Here is a 15,793-nt window from a genome sequence, read left to right on the forward strand (position 1 = left end):
GAGACTTGTGAATGATTTAAAATATTTCCATAAGCAGGGAATTGAATCCGGGACCATGTAGTTTCCACTGCGCCACGTAGCCATGGTAATCATTTAAAAGTTTTTATAAAATAATAGATGTATTACGAAAAGATGTTGTATTATGTGAAAGAAGTTAAAGAAATATGTAGGGATCAGTGTCGCGTGAGCGGTCGGTAAGTTCGCACACGTACTGAGTTAGACAAATTTGCTCGCATTACCGTTGACTCTGTTCTCGGTCTACCCTCATCATGGACGATGATAATTCTGTAGATGAGAGTGACAAAAGTGATTCAGACATAATAAAGGAGTGCGAAATACAAATGAACCAAATTCTTGACAGCAGATTAGAAAAATTTTCGGAGTTGGAAAAAAATGAAATTAGGTTAGAAAAAAGGAAAAAATGTGACGATGATACGAATAGTGAAGAAGGATTTGTTGAAGTCAGTAGAAGGAAAAAACGTCTGCTGAGAAGTTTTTCCAATAATATAGCAGGGGGAAATTTAACTAGATCTGACGAGATAACGAAATTTGAAGTTTGTATAACCTCCAAAAAAGAATTACCAAAACAAATGGCTTTAGCGAAATTATTACGTAATGAAAATATATGTAATGTCAACCGGATAAAATATAAATCACCTTTTAAAGTTTTTATTTGCTTTGAGAAAGATACAGACGCTACGAAGTTGATCGAAAATGAAAATTTTAAAAAACTCGAGTATAATTGTCGGAAAACTTTAGAATCCAATATAGTATATGGAATAATAAGGGGTATAGACTTAGAATTTTCAGAAGAAGAAATATTTGGAATTTTGCGAAGCGATATTAAAATATTAGCTGTTAAAAGACTTAAACGTTTAGACTATAGCGGGAAATGGGTAGAAAGTGAAAGTGTCAGGATATGTTTTGAAGGCAAATCACTACCCATATATGTGACCGCATTTGATTGCAATTTCAATGTTGAAAATTATATTTTTCCTGTAACGCAATGCTCGGGGTGCTGGAAATTTGGTCATATGATCAAAGTATGCCCGATTAAGAAAATATTATGTCCAAAGTGTGGAAGTACAGAACACAATAATTGCGACTTAAAAACTTTCAAATGCCTTAACTGCAAAGGTCTACATCTGGTTTTAGATAGATCTTGCCCAATTTATCGTAAAGAAAAAGAAATACGTCTTGTTATGAGCAAAGATAATGTTCCATATAAAATAGCTCTTGAGTTAGTCATGGATAATAGTCAAAAAGAAAACTCGCTAAGACCCACTCAACCATTAGAGATAACATCCAATCTAACTGAAGCTACTTATCAGCCGACATATAGTCAAGTTGTGGCGCGTGCACACATCCATAGAGAGGAAAATATGGGAAACAAACTAGATAGAAACATAGAAAATAGTCAGAAAAAGGCAAAAACAAAGAAATCGAGGAAATATAAAATCAATGAAAACCAAGTTGAGAGTCTCGGAGAAAATACAATGGAAGAAGAGGAACACAGTTCATCTGATATTGAAGAACATAAAAAAAGAAGATTTGATTTGAAGAAACTGTTAGCCAATGTATTTAATATATGGAGGTCAATGAATAGTTCTATTGAGAAGAAAATAAGTGCAGTGATTGTGGCAATTTTTGAAGAAGTGAAAGTATTTGTGAGTGATTTCTTTTCGGGAAGAAAAATTTTAGAGACAATTTTAGAACTCTTTAACATTAGTAATGGTTAATACTAGTACAAATAATATTCGCATAAATATTTTGCAATGGAATGCGCAGAGTTTAAAACCAAAATTAGTTAGTTTTCAAGAACTCCTCCTAAAGGAAAATATTCATGTAGCTGTATTGAGTGAGACTTGGTTAAATTCAGAAGATAATGTACGTATAAGAGATTATAATATATACAGGAAAGATAGGAATGATTCCTATGGTGGGGTAGCAATAATAGTACATAAGTCTATTAGAAGTGAACTTAAAACGCTACACTTGCATAACTCAGACATAGAAATTATAGGCGTTTTTCTATATAATTGTCAGTATGTAAAAAACATTATCTCAGTGTATTGTCCATCATCAACTAGTACACAGTCATCTGACTGGGATGAACTTTTCGCCCTTTTCCCAAAAAATACGCTGATATGTGGTGACTTTAATGGCCATTCTAGGAACTGGTCGTCTAGATCAGACTCTAGGGGTAGTCAACTTTTAGACTCTTCTTTGGAAAATGATTATAGTTTTTTGAACAATGGCTCACAAACTCGAGTTAAATTAGTTAATGGGAACCTCCAACAGACATCACCAGACATATCATTTATTTCTAATGACATTGTATTAAGCTTTGACTGGCATGTTATTAACGAAAATTTAGGCAGTGATCATTTGATGATTAAATTAAGTACAAGTATTCCCAAACATGGTAATAAGTTACCTAAACGTAATTACAAGAAAACTAATTGGTCGGTTTTTATCGAAAGTATGGAGGATTCGTTCAGTCAGGACAACATTCAAAACTTTAATTCATTGGATGAGTCACATATACAGGAAATGTATGACTTTTTAATATCTCATCTTAAAACAGCGGCGGATGCAAGTATACCGATGGTTAAAATTTGTGCGGATCCAGAGTCTAAATTTAAACCCCGGAGTTATTGGAACCAGTCCTTGTCAAAAGCGGTGGCTGAGAGAAGATTGGCCCTTAGTTCATTTCGGCGAAATCCTACCCCGTACAATCTCACTTTGTTGGAATCAAAGACGAAAGAAGCTTACAAATTAATAAGGGAAGCTAAGACGGCGCACTGGTATAACTTCTGTGACTCAATTGACGAAAACACTTCAGCATCTGAAATGTGGCGACGAATGAGATGGATGAAAGGTGATAAAAGAAGTAGACAGTTTGTTTCACTGGATAAGCAGGAGAGCCTATTATCATCTCTTACGCCAGACTCAGTAACAAAAGAACCACAAATCTTTACATCTCGAAATGATAATCTTGAGTCAGATTTTACAATTGCAGAATTAGAGTGCTGTTTGAAGAAGAAGGATACTGCGCCAGGTGACGATGAAATTACTTATAGTATGTTATACAACTTACCGCTAGACGCTAAGAGATATTTGCTCAAGTTATACAACCTAATCTTTCGCTCTGGTAAAATTCCAGTTCAATGGCGCAATATTTTAATCATACCAATACCAAAGGCTTCTGATCATGGAGTTACAGACCCTAAACTTAGACCTATATCTTTGATGTCATGTATTTGCAAAGTTTTCCACAATATGATGCTGCGTCGGTTGGAGTGGTATATAGAAAAAAATGAAATATTCTCTCCGAACACCGTGGGATTCAGGAAATCACAGTCATGTATGGATTGTTTGACCCGTTTGGTTACATATATACAAATAGGTTTTACAGATAATGAACCAACACTGGCTTGCTTCCTAGATATTGAAAATGCCTACAATAATGTGGCTGTTGATAGGGTTTTATGTATTCTGGATGAACTACAGGTTGGAAGTAGGTACTGTAAATATTTTTGGTCATTCTTAAGCGAAAGATATTTAATGGTGAGATCTGAAGACGGGGAGAAAATAATCAGCAGAAGGGCTAATACAGGACTTGCTCAAGGAGATCCAATTTCACCATTTCTCTTCAATATAGCTACTTACAAAATTTGTCGTCTTCAAGCACAAAAAGTATGTATCGCACAATATGCTGATGATTTTGTAATCTATGCGAAGGATAAAAACATTAATTTGAGTGAATCAAATGTTCAGACTGCAATAAACTGCATAATTAAGATCTTAGATGAATTAGGCTTACAATTGTCCAGTGAAAAAACTAAACTCTGTCTTTTTAGCCGAGGAAAGAGAACAGTTTTGCCTGTTGTGAAGATTGATGACTCAGCTTTGGTTTATTCAGATTCTGTCAAATATTTAGGTCTATGGTTAGACAGAAGTCTCACATGGTGTAGACACATTAGTGAAATAGCGCAAAATTGCTCAAGATACCTTAATATTATAAAAGTTTTATCAGGGCCATCTTGGGGGGTTCATATTCAACATATGCGTCGTTTGTATATATCACTTATAAGAAGTAGGATAGATTACGGCAGTTTTCTCTTCGATAATAGTGCCAAATCGCATATTTCAAAACTAGACAAAATTCAAAATCAGGCTTTGCGAATTGTAGGAGGTTTTATTAGAACTACTCCGATCCATGTAATGGAAGCTGAACTCTGCATACTGCCTTTATTTATTAGAAGATTATATCTGTGCTATAAATATATATTAAAAGCTCGTTCGTGGACAAATAATATCACAATCGAGTTATTGAAACAACTGGTTGCTGGTAGTTTGACTAGATATTGGTTCAATAAAAAGAAACCATTAACAATCGAAGTATACAATAAGACTAAAGATATTAATGTGTACTCCTCCACTGTTCTGGACATATTTTCAGCAGACACGTGGCTTTCTTGTATAGATATTAAGGATATTGCTATAAGTGAATTGGACTGTCTTATGGGTTCCAAACGCTCCTATTTAGACTATACACTGAGATGTTGTGTCATTGGTGAGCTGCAGATAAAATACAATGACTGGCATGTGATATTTACAGATGGTTCAAAAAAACAAGATAAACAGGGAGCAGCTTATTACGATCCGTCCTTAAATAACAGTGGAAGTGTTAATGTAAAAGATAGAATATGTATAATGACGCTTGAACTCATTGCAATTTCTAATGCACTCACTTATGCGGAAAGCTACAGTTGGGATAAAATTCTTATTTGCTCAGATAGTAAAAGCGCGATACAACATGTGGCTCGATGCGCCTCTGGCAACAGAGGTGTCTCGACAGCCTTTCGTGTACTTGCACAGATTCTACAATTTAGGTCGCGGAATATAAAAGTCAAATTGCAATGGGTTCCTGCCCATATAGGAATACGTGGTAACGAGGAGGCAGACAAACTTGCAAATGCTGCTCTTTCAGACGGAATAGAATATAATATCCATCCATGCTATTCGGAATATCTAGGAGAATTTAAATTAGTGTGTCAGGATCGGTGGAAAGAACACTTTAATGAACGGTCAAAAACAAAAGGCATATGGTACAAAACTATACAGAGTGAGCCTCCCCGTATACCATGGTTCATAAAAAGTAATTTACCTAGAAGGATAGTCAAATTAATAATTAGAGTAAGATCTGGTCATATCCCATCAAGAAAATTTACTTACTTAATTAAAAAAACCAACTCGCCTAATTGTGAAAATTGTGGTATTGTGGAGGACATATTTCATCTCTTGATGGAATGTGAACAGAACCAAACTGCAAGGAAGATTTTTGTAGATAAATTTAAGATTAATAGGCTTGATGTAGGTAACATACAATGTATTCTGAGCAAACCTGCTTCTGATGCTTCCTTGTGCTTGTGTGGGTTATTGGACTTTTGATAATAATCCACACAAGTATCAAATCTATAGGTATGTAATGTAATTTACGATTCTATTAGCACCTTGTGTTAAATTTAAGATTTGTTACAATGGGACTGACGTGTCTTTAAGACAAAAGTCCTTAATTTAAATAAAGATTAAAAAAAAAAAAAAAAAATGTAGGGATCAAGGCAAGTGGAAGAGGCGTGAATTTACGTATGTAACTACGTATTATGAAAACAATAAAAGACTTACTATGTTAATATAACAAATATATTCATATGAGCATATCTAGCTGTACATAGGCTGTATCTGCTAAACAATCAAAATTAAACTAACTTGCACCGCACTATTATATATTATTTGGTTCACAAAATTCAAAACCAATTTCATACCGTTTTTCAGTCAAGATTCAAATAAAAGTATTTTAAGTAATCTTTGTCATCAGAGCGTTTAACTTATTTAATTATCAGTTGTATACTTAACAATAAAGTTTTGATAAAAATTTAGTGAAACATCAATATTAGCTACTTAAATAACATAAAGAAAATAAAAATATTTTTGGCGAAAGAAAAAGGGCGCGAGTAAAATCATCAAAGCTTGGCTGAAAAAGCGATACAACTTTATACATTTTCTATATATTTTGTACAAACTTGCGCTAATTATTACGTGCTTTATATGTGTGGTGCCTAATGCAAAGGCACTGTATATAGGATACTGTAGTCAGGCTTAAAACAAGTAAATGTAAATTTGTCTAATTGAAAGTTAAAACCGCATCGAAATCATTTTTGGCAAGTGTTATCGGATGATACAGAAAATAATATAAAATATAAATCTTGTCTCTGGCAAAGAGTCAGGTCGAGAGTACCTACCCGAAACCGTCAAGCTTCCATGAAGAGGTTTATGAATGTGAATGAAACGAAGGGAATTATACTTTCGCTTCATTCACATTCATAATTTTTTTGAGGGGGCAGGGATCGTGACAAGTGGAAAGATGTAGTCTCTGCCTACCCTCCGGGAATGAGGCATGATTTTATGTATGTATGAACACCCATACAAGGGCGCGCAATAAATTATTCGATTCCTCAGATTGTTTTTTTTTTAATCTAAGGTATCAAAATCACATCCTCACGTCTGAACAAACAAATACTTATATTTGCTAACATTATGTGTGAGTAACGGTAAGTTTTTAAACCAAAACTTTAAAGGTTGTATCTGTATGGGAGTTATTTCACACAGCTTGCAATTTCTACAACTTTCTATGCCGTATATTTCCCGGCATACAAGTTGAACCAAAATAAACGCTGCGCAGATTTTTTAATAAGAAAAAGTGCTTATGCGCATCCTGGAAGTGTCAAAGACTAGGGTCAACTTATATGCCGGATACTTTATCAGATATTATAATATTTTTTTAAAGTACAAAATATGTAATGGTGTTTAAATGTATACATTTGGCTTCATAAATATGTGTAATTATTTAATTACATGCATATACCTAATACAATTATACTGCAATAACATTGTGATGAGATTATAGGTAGGTATCATGCTTGCTAAAGATCTAATCACAGCATATACTTTTATTCGAATTATTTACATAAACAAGGTATGTTTTAAATGAACAGAGGTGTTCTATGTACCACAAGGTATACCTAATCATAAAATGTATTTGAACTAAAATTAACATGAAATATCTTAGTCAAAATAGAAAAAAAATGTGTCCTAGACATATATAAGAAACTAACAGATAATTTTTGAGAAACATATAAATGTAGTGAAATATAAATTAAACCGAGTTAAGAGTTTTATAATATCGACAGGACAAAACAATTAATATGAATACTTTTGCTTTTCTCAAAATTAAAATAACCATTTTATTCATTCAAAAGGATGGCATTACAACTAGGTATTCAAATTAAAAATTTCAAAATTTTAAACCAGGTAAATATAGTATATTTTATCACACATGCAAAATAATCACTGAATAAACTAACGCCACAGAGCAGGGCAGCCCGCGCCGGCAAAGGTGGCGGTCTCTAAAGCTGTTTGATAAAAAAAAATCCCTCAAACTTACTCTATTGGTGAAGCACAGAAAATTTCATCAAGATGTTATCATAGGTAAATGTTTTAAGGCTGTGAATAGAATTCCTGTGTGGTATGGCCCATTAAATTTTAACCAATCAATATTTTAATTTTTTAATTTTATCATTTTTAAATTTAATTCTAATATCTAATCAATGTTAAGGATAATATGGCCCTTTTTCTTGATTTGTTGAAGAACTGTCAACACATTTGGAAATGAGTAAGTTAGTTATAGGTGTTTGTATACAGTCCAGTAATTTTGTTGTCCCTAATAAGTAATGTCAAAAACAAATATATCAATTAACAAATTCATTTCAAGAAAAATAGGAGCGGTCTACTTAAAAATAAATTGTATCTCTCTGCGTGGCCTTAATACTAAAATCACTTAAAATAATATTCACACAATCAAATTTACACCATGTCCTAAAATCAATATTCTTCTGTTGAAAAAAATGAACATATGGCATAATTAAGAGGGCAGACTGACAAATCAATTTTACAAAACATTTTGTGGGTTTCATTAGATACGAAAATCAGCGAGTTTATTACGTAAATTATCGATTAACGAACAATACAGAGAATTGTCAGTTTACAATAATAAACCTTAATTAAAATTGTGGAAACTGCTTATTTACTTTACGAAGATGGTATGATTTTGTGTGTGGCCCACTGTACATACTTTTACACCTTAAAAATAAATCAGAAAAATCACGGCTTGCTTTTTATGTGTAACTTTTAAACACCAACGACAGACAAACAGATGCATATAAATCTGACCCCTTATCAATCACCAGTCGACATAAGTCAGTCCAATTCGCTCCTCACTACACTATTCTACCAACATAAATAATTCTATCTACAAACAATTGCGTACGCACCACAAAATAACGAAAATCCAGGTCGGCCAATCAGCTGCGCGTTATAAACTCAGTCGGCCAATCGGCTGCGCGTTTGTAAATCGGTCGGCCAATCAGCTGCGCGTTAGATACTTGGTCGACCAATGAGCGTTGTTTCAGACGCTAAAAAGGTCGCCAGCTGATGGCAAGGGTGCCAGGCCTCCGGTGACGTCGGGTAGACGAGAAACATCAGGGAGGCTATCTAGGTGGGATTTCACTTCGTTCTTTACGGCGAATATCTTTTGGAGCTTTATGTTGTATTCCTGAAAAGAAGAACCATTTATTTGAATATTTTTTTTTATAAAATATTAAAAAACTGCGCCACTTCATTGCCAGTTTGTAAGGACGTTACGTAAAAAACTCGAGATGAAGGCGCTCTCTTTTCTGAACATTTGAGATTAATGTTCATAATCACTCACGTGTTAAGTAGAGACCGTCCATTTTATGGACGTGATCGGTTACATTAGTGGATAACCTTTTGTTTTTTAGTATACAAGCGAAACACAATTTTCGCATATAACTTTGCCATTTTTCTATCTTGGTCATGTGGATTCCCACCTAAAAACGATGTCGGAATTAAACCAAAACCTAAGAAACGAGAGCATAAACTTACCTCTAGCCTGGCCTCGGCCTGCTTCGCCAAATCGCGCTGCGCTTGCGCAAAGTCCCTCAACATGGACGCTACTTTTCGCCTCTTCTCCAACTCTTCAGAGAGTCTCAGGTTGTATTCCGCCAGTAATTCTACCGCAGAGTTCACCACGTGACTTAGACTCAGCGCGGATTCTTTATCTGTTGACAATAAAAAAATTAAGATACTACTCAAGTATTCCAGGGATTTCTACGCCGAAAATGAACCTTGTGTGCTAGCACTAAGGTTGAATATGACGGTGGCGCTGCCACGGTCACATTCACAGTATAGCACACACACAGACGCCCTAAGCACAAAATTAAATATTGCAAATATGCGTGCTATGATCATATCGACGGCGATGACTTATTTTTACCATATAGATTTTCATATTATCATTAAACACATCGAGGAATTAAGATATTTGTTTTTACAAAACTTTCATTTTATTACAATCTTTTTAAAGAAATACGATATTCAATGCAAGGAATAAGATAAAAAATCTATACGTACGACTGCGTTACTACATTAAAACACATCTGGATCCGGAAAAGAGTAACACTTATCTACTATACGATAATGAGTGGAACTTCCATAGCACGCGCAAAGCAGTTATTGTCACGCGAAAAACTATCGCTATTTCGATTCTTATTATGACGTGGAACGGGACAGCTATAGTATTTCGCTGTGAAATGTGTGTGTGGGGCAGAATTTTTTTTTCTGGCAGAAGTTTCAGAACAAAAAACAATATTTCATGGGGAATTCCAAAATACCTTAGTTCAAGATAATAACGTCGGGAATCGCTGACAAATCATGATGTTTGCTCAAAAGGCCTCAATTTACAAATTGCGGAGGAAAGAAGTCCTTGGATGAAGAATTTATGTTTTATGATTCGATGGATGACTTTAGCGTAACGGCAGTTAGCAATTCTGATGCTCATCTAATATTCTAATCCATATTAATCAATGACTATCCTATTCCTTAGTAAGGTAAGTAGACTTTGAGACAAGATGGTAAGTTACTACGTAGAAGACACATCCAGTATATTATGCAAGATAGGTACTCTTATCTTCCATAACAACTTAAGATTTATTTAACAAATAATTTTTATTTAATAAAATATTCTGGAGTAGTGATTTTCTATTTGTGTGAATCTTTGAGATATAAACATATAACTAAATAATATCTATAATGGCTATCATGCCAATATCAGGTACCAGCGCCAAGTTTGACTTTAGTTTTAATGGAAGAAAGCTGGTAATGGCGAAACAATCGAAAAATTCGTCAAACTTGAAGCAAACGAAATATCTCTTAGATTATGCAAATTACCGCTGGTTCCGAGATGTGGAAAAGGATGATGCCTTGTTAAGACCCTACGTAGTAAGCAGTCGGCCGCCTTAAATTGACGAAGCAATAAGGTTTTGAAATCTAAGAGCCTTGGAGTTCATGACTGACAAAAGTTGGTAAAGATCACGAGAAGTAACTTTATTGAGTATCAGACGCCTTGTACTTTAGGTCAGAAGACATAATGAAAAGGAACTAATAAAACAAACAACGACGCAAGGACGTAGGGATAGAATAGCATTTATAGGGAAAAAGTGTTCAAAACCCAGAATTCGAAGACAGGAAATGGTATACCTACTCAGATTTCCGAAGATGTGGTACAGATTTAGTCCACAACTTATTATACAACTCATATAGAAAGTTCAAAGATGACCTATCTGACAAAAAAATCTGAACGTCTACAGAAAAAAATTTAAAAAAACAGGACAACCACACATTAAAGTTTGTTTTTGAAACTGTGAAGCAGTAGAAGTGACGACAACCGTACAAATTCAGAAACTAACATCATATGAGAGAAATGAAACAAAAGCAGGTAATCCATAATAATAAAACTTTATTATCAAGGTATCGGAACAAATGTTCTACAAGTATCAGTGTGGTTTTGTAAAGTGGTTTACCTTCTAACTTAGACAATAATTGCACTTCGGACACTTCCGGCGGGAGAGAGGCGATGCGCTCGCGCACCGCTTCGTCGCTAGATGCGCTGGATTCTAACTCGAGTAATGCCTGGAAGTGAATATTTTTTTGATTAGAGATTCAGCGTGGAAAAATTCGAAGATTGTATTTAACCAGTGTCATCATTTACAAAATAAATATTCAGTTTCCGAATTGTCATTGGGGTTATACCTAATTTACTTGATAAGCAGAGAAAAAAATCTCATTTTTTTTCTCTGCTCTGGATTTTTTTTTACATTTTAGTCGACTCATCATTAAACCTTATCTCGCATTATTACGTGACTAATTCAAACAAAATTGGTTTTAATTCAATCACTATTACACTAATGAGAAAGATAAGACATACATATCCATAACTTATAATCTTAAACACATATAAACATGGTCCTAACATAATATGTTATGTTAGATAATTGTGGGCATTATAGTAATAACAGTAAAAAATATAATAAGATAAGAAAAAAACAATGCATGTTAAACAGGGTATTTTTACCATGCTGACTAAAAATTGCAAAAAAATGCAAAATATTTTCCAGAATATTTTACTTACTAAGAATAAAGCCATGTTGGCTTTATTCTTTCATTCCCATGTTGATACAGCGATATTGAAACCTGATACGGGACTTACAGACTTTGCCAAAAAAACTTGGTTTTCATTGACACTGTTTTAATCAAGGAGTGACTAAACCCTCAAAACAATTGCTTAAATATTAAAATTACCTTAATAAGTTCCTCAGGCTCTGGTGGGTCACCAGGCGGAGTCTTAGGGCTCAAAGTGATATGGGTCTCAATATGTCCATCCACCTCCACTTTGGTCTCACTGCGCCTCCTCTCGTGTCTAGAGTGTCTCTCCTTGTGTTCAGTCTTAGCCTTCTTTTCTGGTTCCTTTGCCTCCGTGTCTACGGACTTACGCTTGCTAACTTTTTTAGGCAAAGCATCGTTAGGGTCCACTGAAATGTTACATAGTAAGTAATAAGGTGCAATAGTTATGAATACGACTGTTATCACTTGTGGTAATTGCGTAATTTGTATAGTACCCATATACCACTTAATTTATTTATGGACTTGTAGTTCTAGTTATTTGTGTCATTGAGAAGTTTTGAGAAAGAATTCCATATTTGTGTTTATGTTAGTGAGATATTTTGAGAAAATAATTGTAAAATGCTTATTACAACAATCTTACCTGCTTCCTTGAACTCTTGTATTTTTTGAGCATCATAAACACCTCTCTCCTGCCAGATATTCAAAATTCTATGTAAAGAGTTCTTAGTCTTCTCACTAATCCCTGTCTTAGCCATGTGTTTGAAAGAGTCCACAAGCACTTCTCCAAATTCCTTGCCATATTCCGGACCCTTCTTTTTGCTGTTCTGTATCACGTCGTTGGCAAGGTACATGAATGTAAGCTGCTTGCTATCTTTGGCTGCAAATATATAAATCGTTATAAAGCTGTATGGGCCTTTTGGTCCTACTGACGAGAACTAAGACTGTTAGCTCTATATACCCGGCAAAAGATAAAGACGGGATAATATGACTATTTTATCCAAACATTATACATATTATAAAAAGAAAAAGGTTCCTCCAACCACTTGGTATTAGTCCAGGTTTGTGGTCACCCCTGGAGAAGAGACCGGGTTCGCCTATGAATCAAAATCCTGTTTTCCATAAGTCTTTACTTACATCTAACCTCCGCAACCTTTGCAGGGGAAACTAACCTATATTGGATCACTGTCATTAATCTAAATATATGATAATGCAGTAACAATAGTGTTTCACTATAAGCACAACTCCATTGAGATTCACAACTACCAAAACCACCACTCGGTCATTACAAAATAAATTACTCTCTATATGTTGGGTGTGATCTCTGCAATGGTTAAATGAGTTGTTTTGGACCAAAAAAACTCCAGTCACTATACTTGTACAAGCTACTAATGGCGTGCCATTGCTGACACATGGTACATTTGCCATCTTCCAACTAAAAGGCAGCAAACCTATCTATAAGAACCTAAAACTATGCCAGCATTTTGTTCAGGGGCAGCAGACATAGCTTATATATCACACCCACATACAATATACCTTTTATTGGTGAAAATATTTGCATGATTGGTTCAGTATTTCTGAAGATTAGCATTAAAAAACCAACAAAAAATCAAAGTTACAGACTTTACCTCTTTGTAAAATTATTGTAGATAATTCTTTCTCTCTAGGTATGCTAGTTGAAAACTAAGAAAACATATCTATTTATTTATAATTGATGATCATGAAATCAAGAAGTAAACAATCACACTTAAACCATGATTATCCGATGTGAGTATACGCAAGTGGTTAATTTCGAATAATAAAAAAATATAACTAACTTATTATATTATAAATACGAAAAAAAGGTATAAAAAATACGCAATAACGATTACGATTCCAAACATGAATTTTGTGGTTGTAAAATCCAACCAATAAAAACAATAGTTTAACTATGAAAAGAGATACTATATTTACAGGAATATTATTATTGATTCCTGGGTTTAAATTAAGTTATCATTGGAAGCCCAATTCCAACAGAAAAGAAATAAAATAATTTGAGGTTACCTTTCAACAGTTCCTTGTACCAAGTTTTCACTACTGCTGCATGGTGTTTACGGTGATGAATTAGCCATAAAGACAATGTTTGGATACTTTGTTGACTTGAATTTAGCTCCTGCAACTTACGGATCAACGCGTTTTCGGTGAAGCCAGCCATGGTTAAAAATAAACTGGTAAGAATGCCACGGAAACACACAAACAGTCCTCCACCAAGAAGTTGCTCAAATTGACATTTGTTTGACTAACGCGTTTGACGCTAAACGCCATTTTCTTTTTTACAATGTCACGATGGGCATGTGATGCGCCAACGTGCAGCCTACTTATCTAACACTACAAATTACAACTTCTGGTTTAATTGCTGCTGGAAATCCTCCGGGGAAGTCTACAGGCAACATTCAAAACATAATGTAAATTCCAATGAAGGGAAAAGCTAATAAACTTGAGATTTTTCTTGATGGGCGATGGGCTAACAACCTTTCACTATATGTAAGCCATTTATCCGAACGGGGCTTTGCAGACTTGGCATTGTCTACCCCGTAGGGATTGTTGTATGTTACAGATATGTATATAGTTGCATGGCTTAATGGTAGAATTGCGATTCAAATAATGACATTGTTAGCCCATCGCTTAAAAGAAGAATCCCAGGTTTACTAGCCTATCCTTTAATCGCCTTTTACGACATCCATGGGAATAACGAGATGGAGTGATCCTATTCTACATTGCCGTACGGCACTTTCATGGATTAAAAATAGTTTATTTATTAAGTTAAAATACTTATTAGGTACTAAACTTATTTTTAGTCTATTCTTATGCCTAGTAATAGAACCTATACTTACCTATTACGCAGCTATAAATAAATTACTTTTAGACTAGGTACCTGCCTACATGAAACTCCACAAGTTTTTTTAACAAAAATAGAATGTTATGGTAGTTGGTCAACCAAAAAAACTATTGCATGGATGAATTTATCTCTTTTGAATTATATTAGTACTTACGAGTAGGTGTCTTCGTTAAATTAGTCATCGATATTTATAAGGGATGACGTATCTAAGTTGATTAAAGATAAATAAATAGGAACGGTATCCGGTAAGTATGTACCACATTATGTATAAATAAGTACCATATATTATAAATTATTACGTTTTCAAGTAGGAAATTACCTACTACTACTACTACTAGCTAATTTATTTAAAAAAAAAATAGCATATCATCAAACATCGCCTGTTATGAACTAAGAATTTTTAAAACGTACTTAAGTGTTATTGTTCTGGTAGTTTCTTGAAGGATCATCTATCATTTATTTATGCTCGGAACATTCATCAGAAGCGATTAAAATGTTTGTTTTCAATTAATGCAAGCAAGTAGGTATGTAAGTATACTTTAAAAAGACTAGCTACTTGCGATAAAGGTTACAATGAAAACAAGCCGTCTTAATTTATTTTTAAAATCAAGTAAGTATACATCGCAATGTCCGACCTGACAATTAACTTCCGAAGATGGTAGCAGTGTTGTTTTGTTTTCCGTTGACCGGCCGACGTTATATGATGAGACTCCGGCGTCTTTCTCCGTACACCTGCGATAAAGCCTCAGTTTGGCTTCCAAAGGCTGCGACGCACGCGCTTCCCCGAACCGAACCGCGCCAAGTAAAGATTACGCGCGAAAATGAAATCGGGTTTCTAAATTTAAAAACATAAGTAATTTATTTTTTAATTTAGGTGCTCAAATCAAATCAAAGGAGTATTGAAATTTTGGAATAACTTTTTTTTATAGTGTTTAAAAATGAAGTTTATTTTCGCTAACAATGCTGCCGGTTTGCTGTTGGTGTCACTAGTATTGATGGCCAGTGCTCAAAGAACATCAAACAATAATTTCAGAGATACTGGTGAGTTATACTGCTAATTATATCTTGATTGTATAATGCTAATTACATGTAGAATGTTTATCATTTTTTAACATGATTAGTTTCTACTTACATCGTTGCTAAAGAAAACAAATAAATATCTTATTTTCCGAACAAACCCAAATTAAAATTCTACCTATAGCAGTAAAATCCGATTTTAATAATTTATAGATAGTTATGTGGTGTCCATAATCTTCGGAATATATGGAAAACTTACATTTAAGTTTTTTTTCCGAATTTTATGTATAAGTAAAT

General features: G+C 34.2%; 2 protein-coding genes across 2 annotated transcripts in view; one reads left to right on the plus strand and one right to left on the minus strand.

Moving 5' to 3' along the window:
- Nucleotides 1-5,691: 5,691 nt before the first annotated feature.
- On the minus strand, nucleotides 5,692-13,849 carry LOC106134926 (regulation of nuclear pre-mRNA domain-containing protein 1B). Its single transcript, XM_013335068.2, has 6 exons — nucleotides 13,645-13,849; nucleotides 12,245-12,481; nucleotides 11,782-12,011; nucleotides 11,004-11,112; nucleotides 9,028-9,203; nucleotides 5,692-8,677 (listed from the first exon to the last, which is right to left on the minus strand). The coding sequence occupies exons 1-6, from the start codon at nucleotides 13,793-13,795 to the stop codon at nucleotides 8,531-8,533; spliced, it is 1,050 nt and encodes a 349-aa protein (XP_013190522.1). The 5' UTR covers nucleotides 13,796-13,849; the 3' UTR covers nucleotides 5,692-8,530.
- A 1,403-nt stretch (nucleotides 13,850-15,252) lies between these two features.
- LOC106134923 (uncharacterized) overlaps nucleotides 15,253-15,793 on the plus strand; it is a 57,379-nt gene continuing 56,838 nt past the window's right edge. The window contains exon 1 of the mRNA XM_013335066.2: nucleotides 15,253-15,520. Within this exon, the coding sequence (XP_013190520.2) occupies nucleotides 15,418-15,520 (103 nt within the window). The 5' untranslated portion in view covers nucleotides 15,253-15,417. The remainder of the gene's footprint in view (nucleotides 15,521-15,793) is intronic.

The sequence above is a fragment of the Amyelois transitella genome, chromosome 11 (genome assembly GCF_032362555.1).
Source record: "Amyelois transitella isolate CPQ chromosome 11, ilAmyTran1.1, whole genome shotgun sequence".
NCBI lineage: Eukaryota > Metazoa > Arthropoda > Insecta > Lepidoptera > Pyralidae > Amyelois > Amyelois transitella.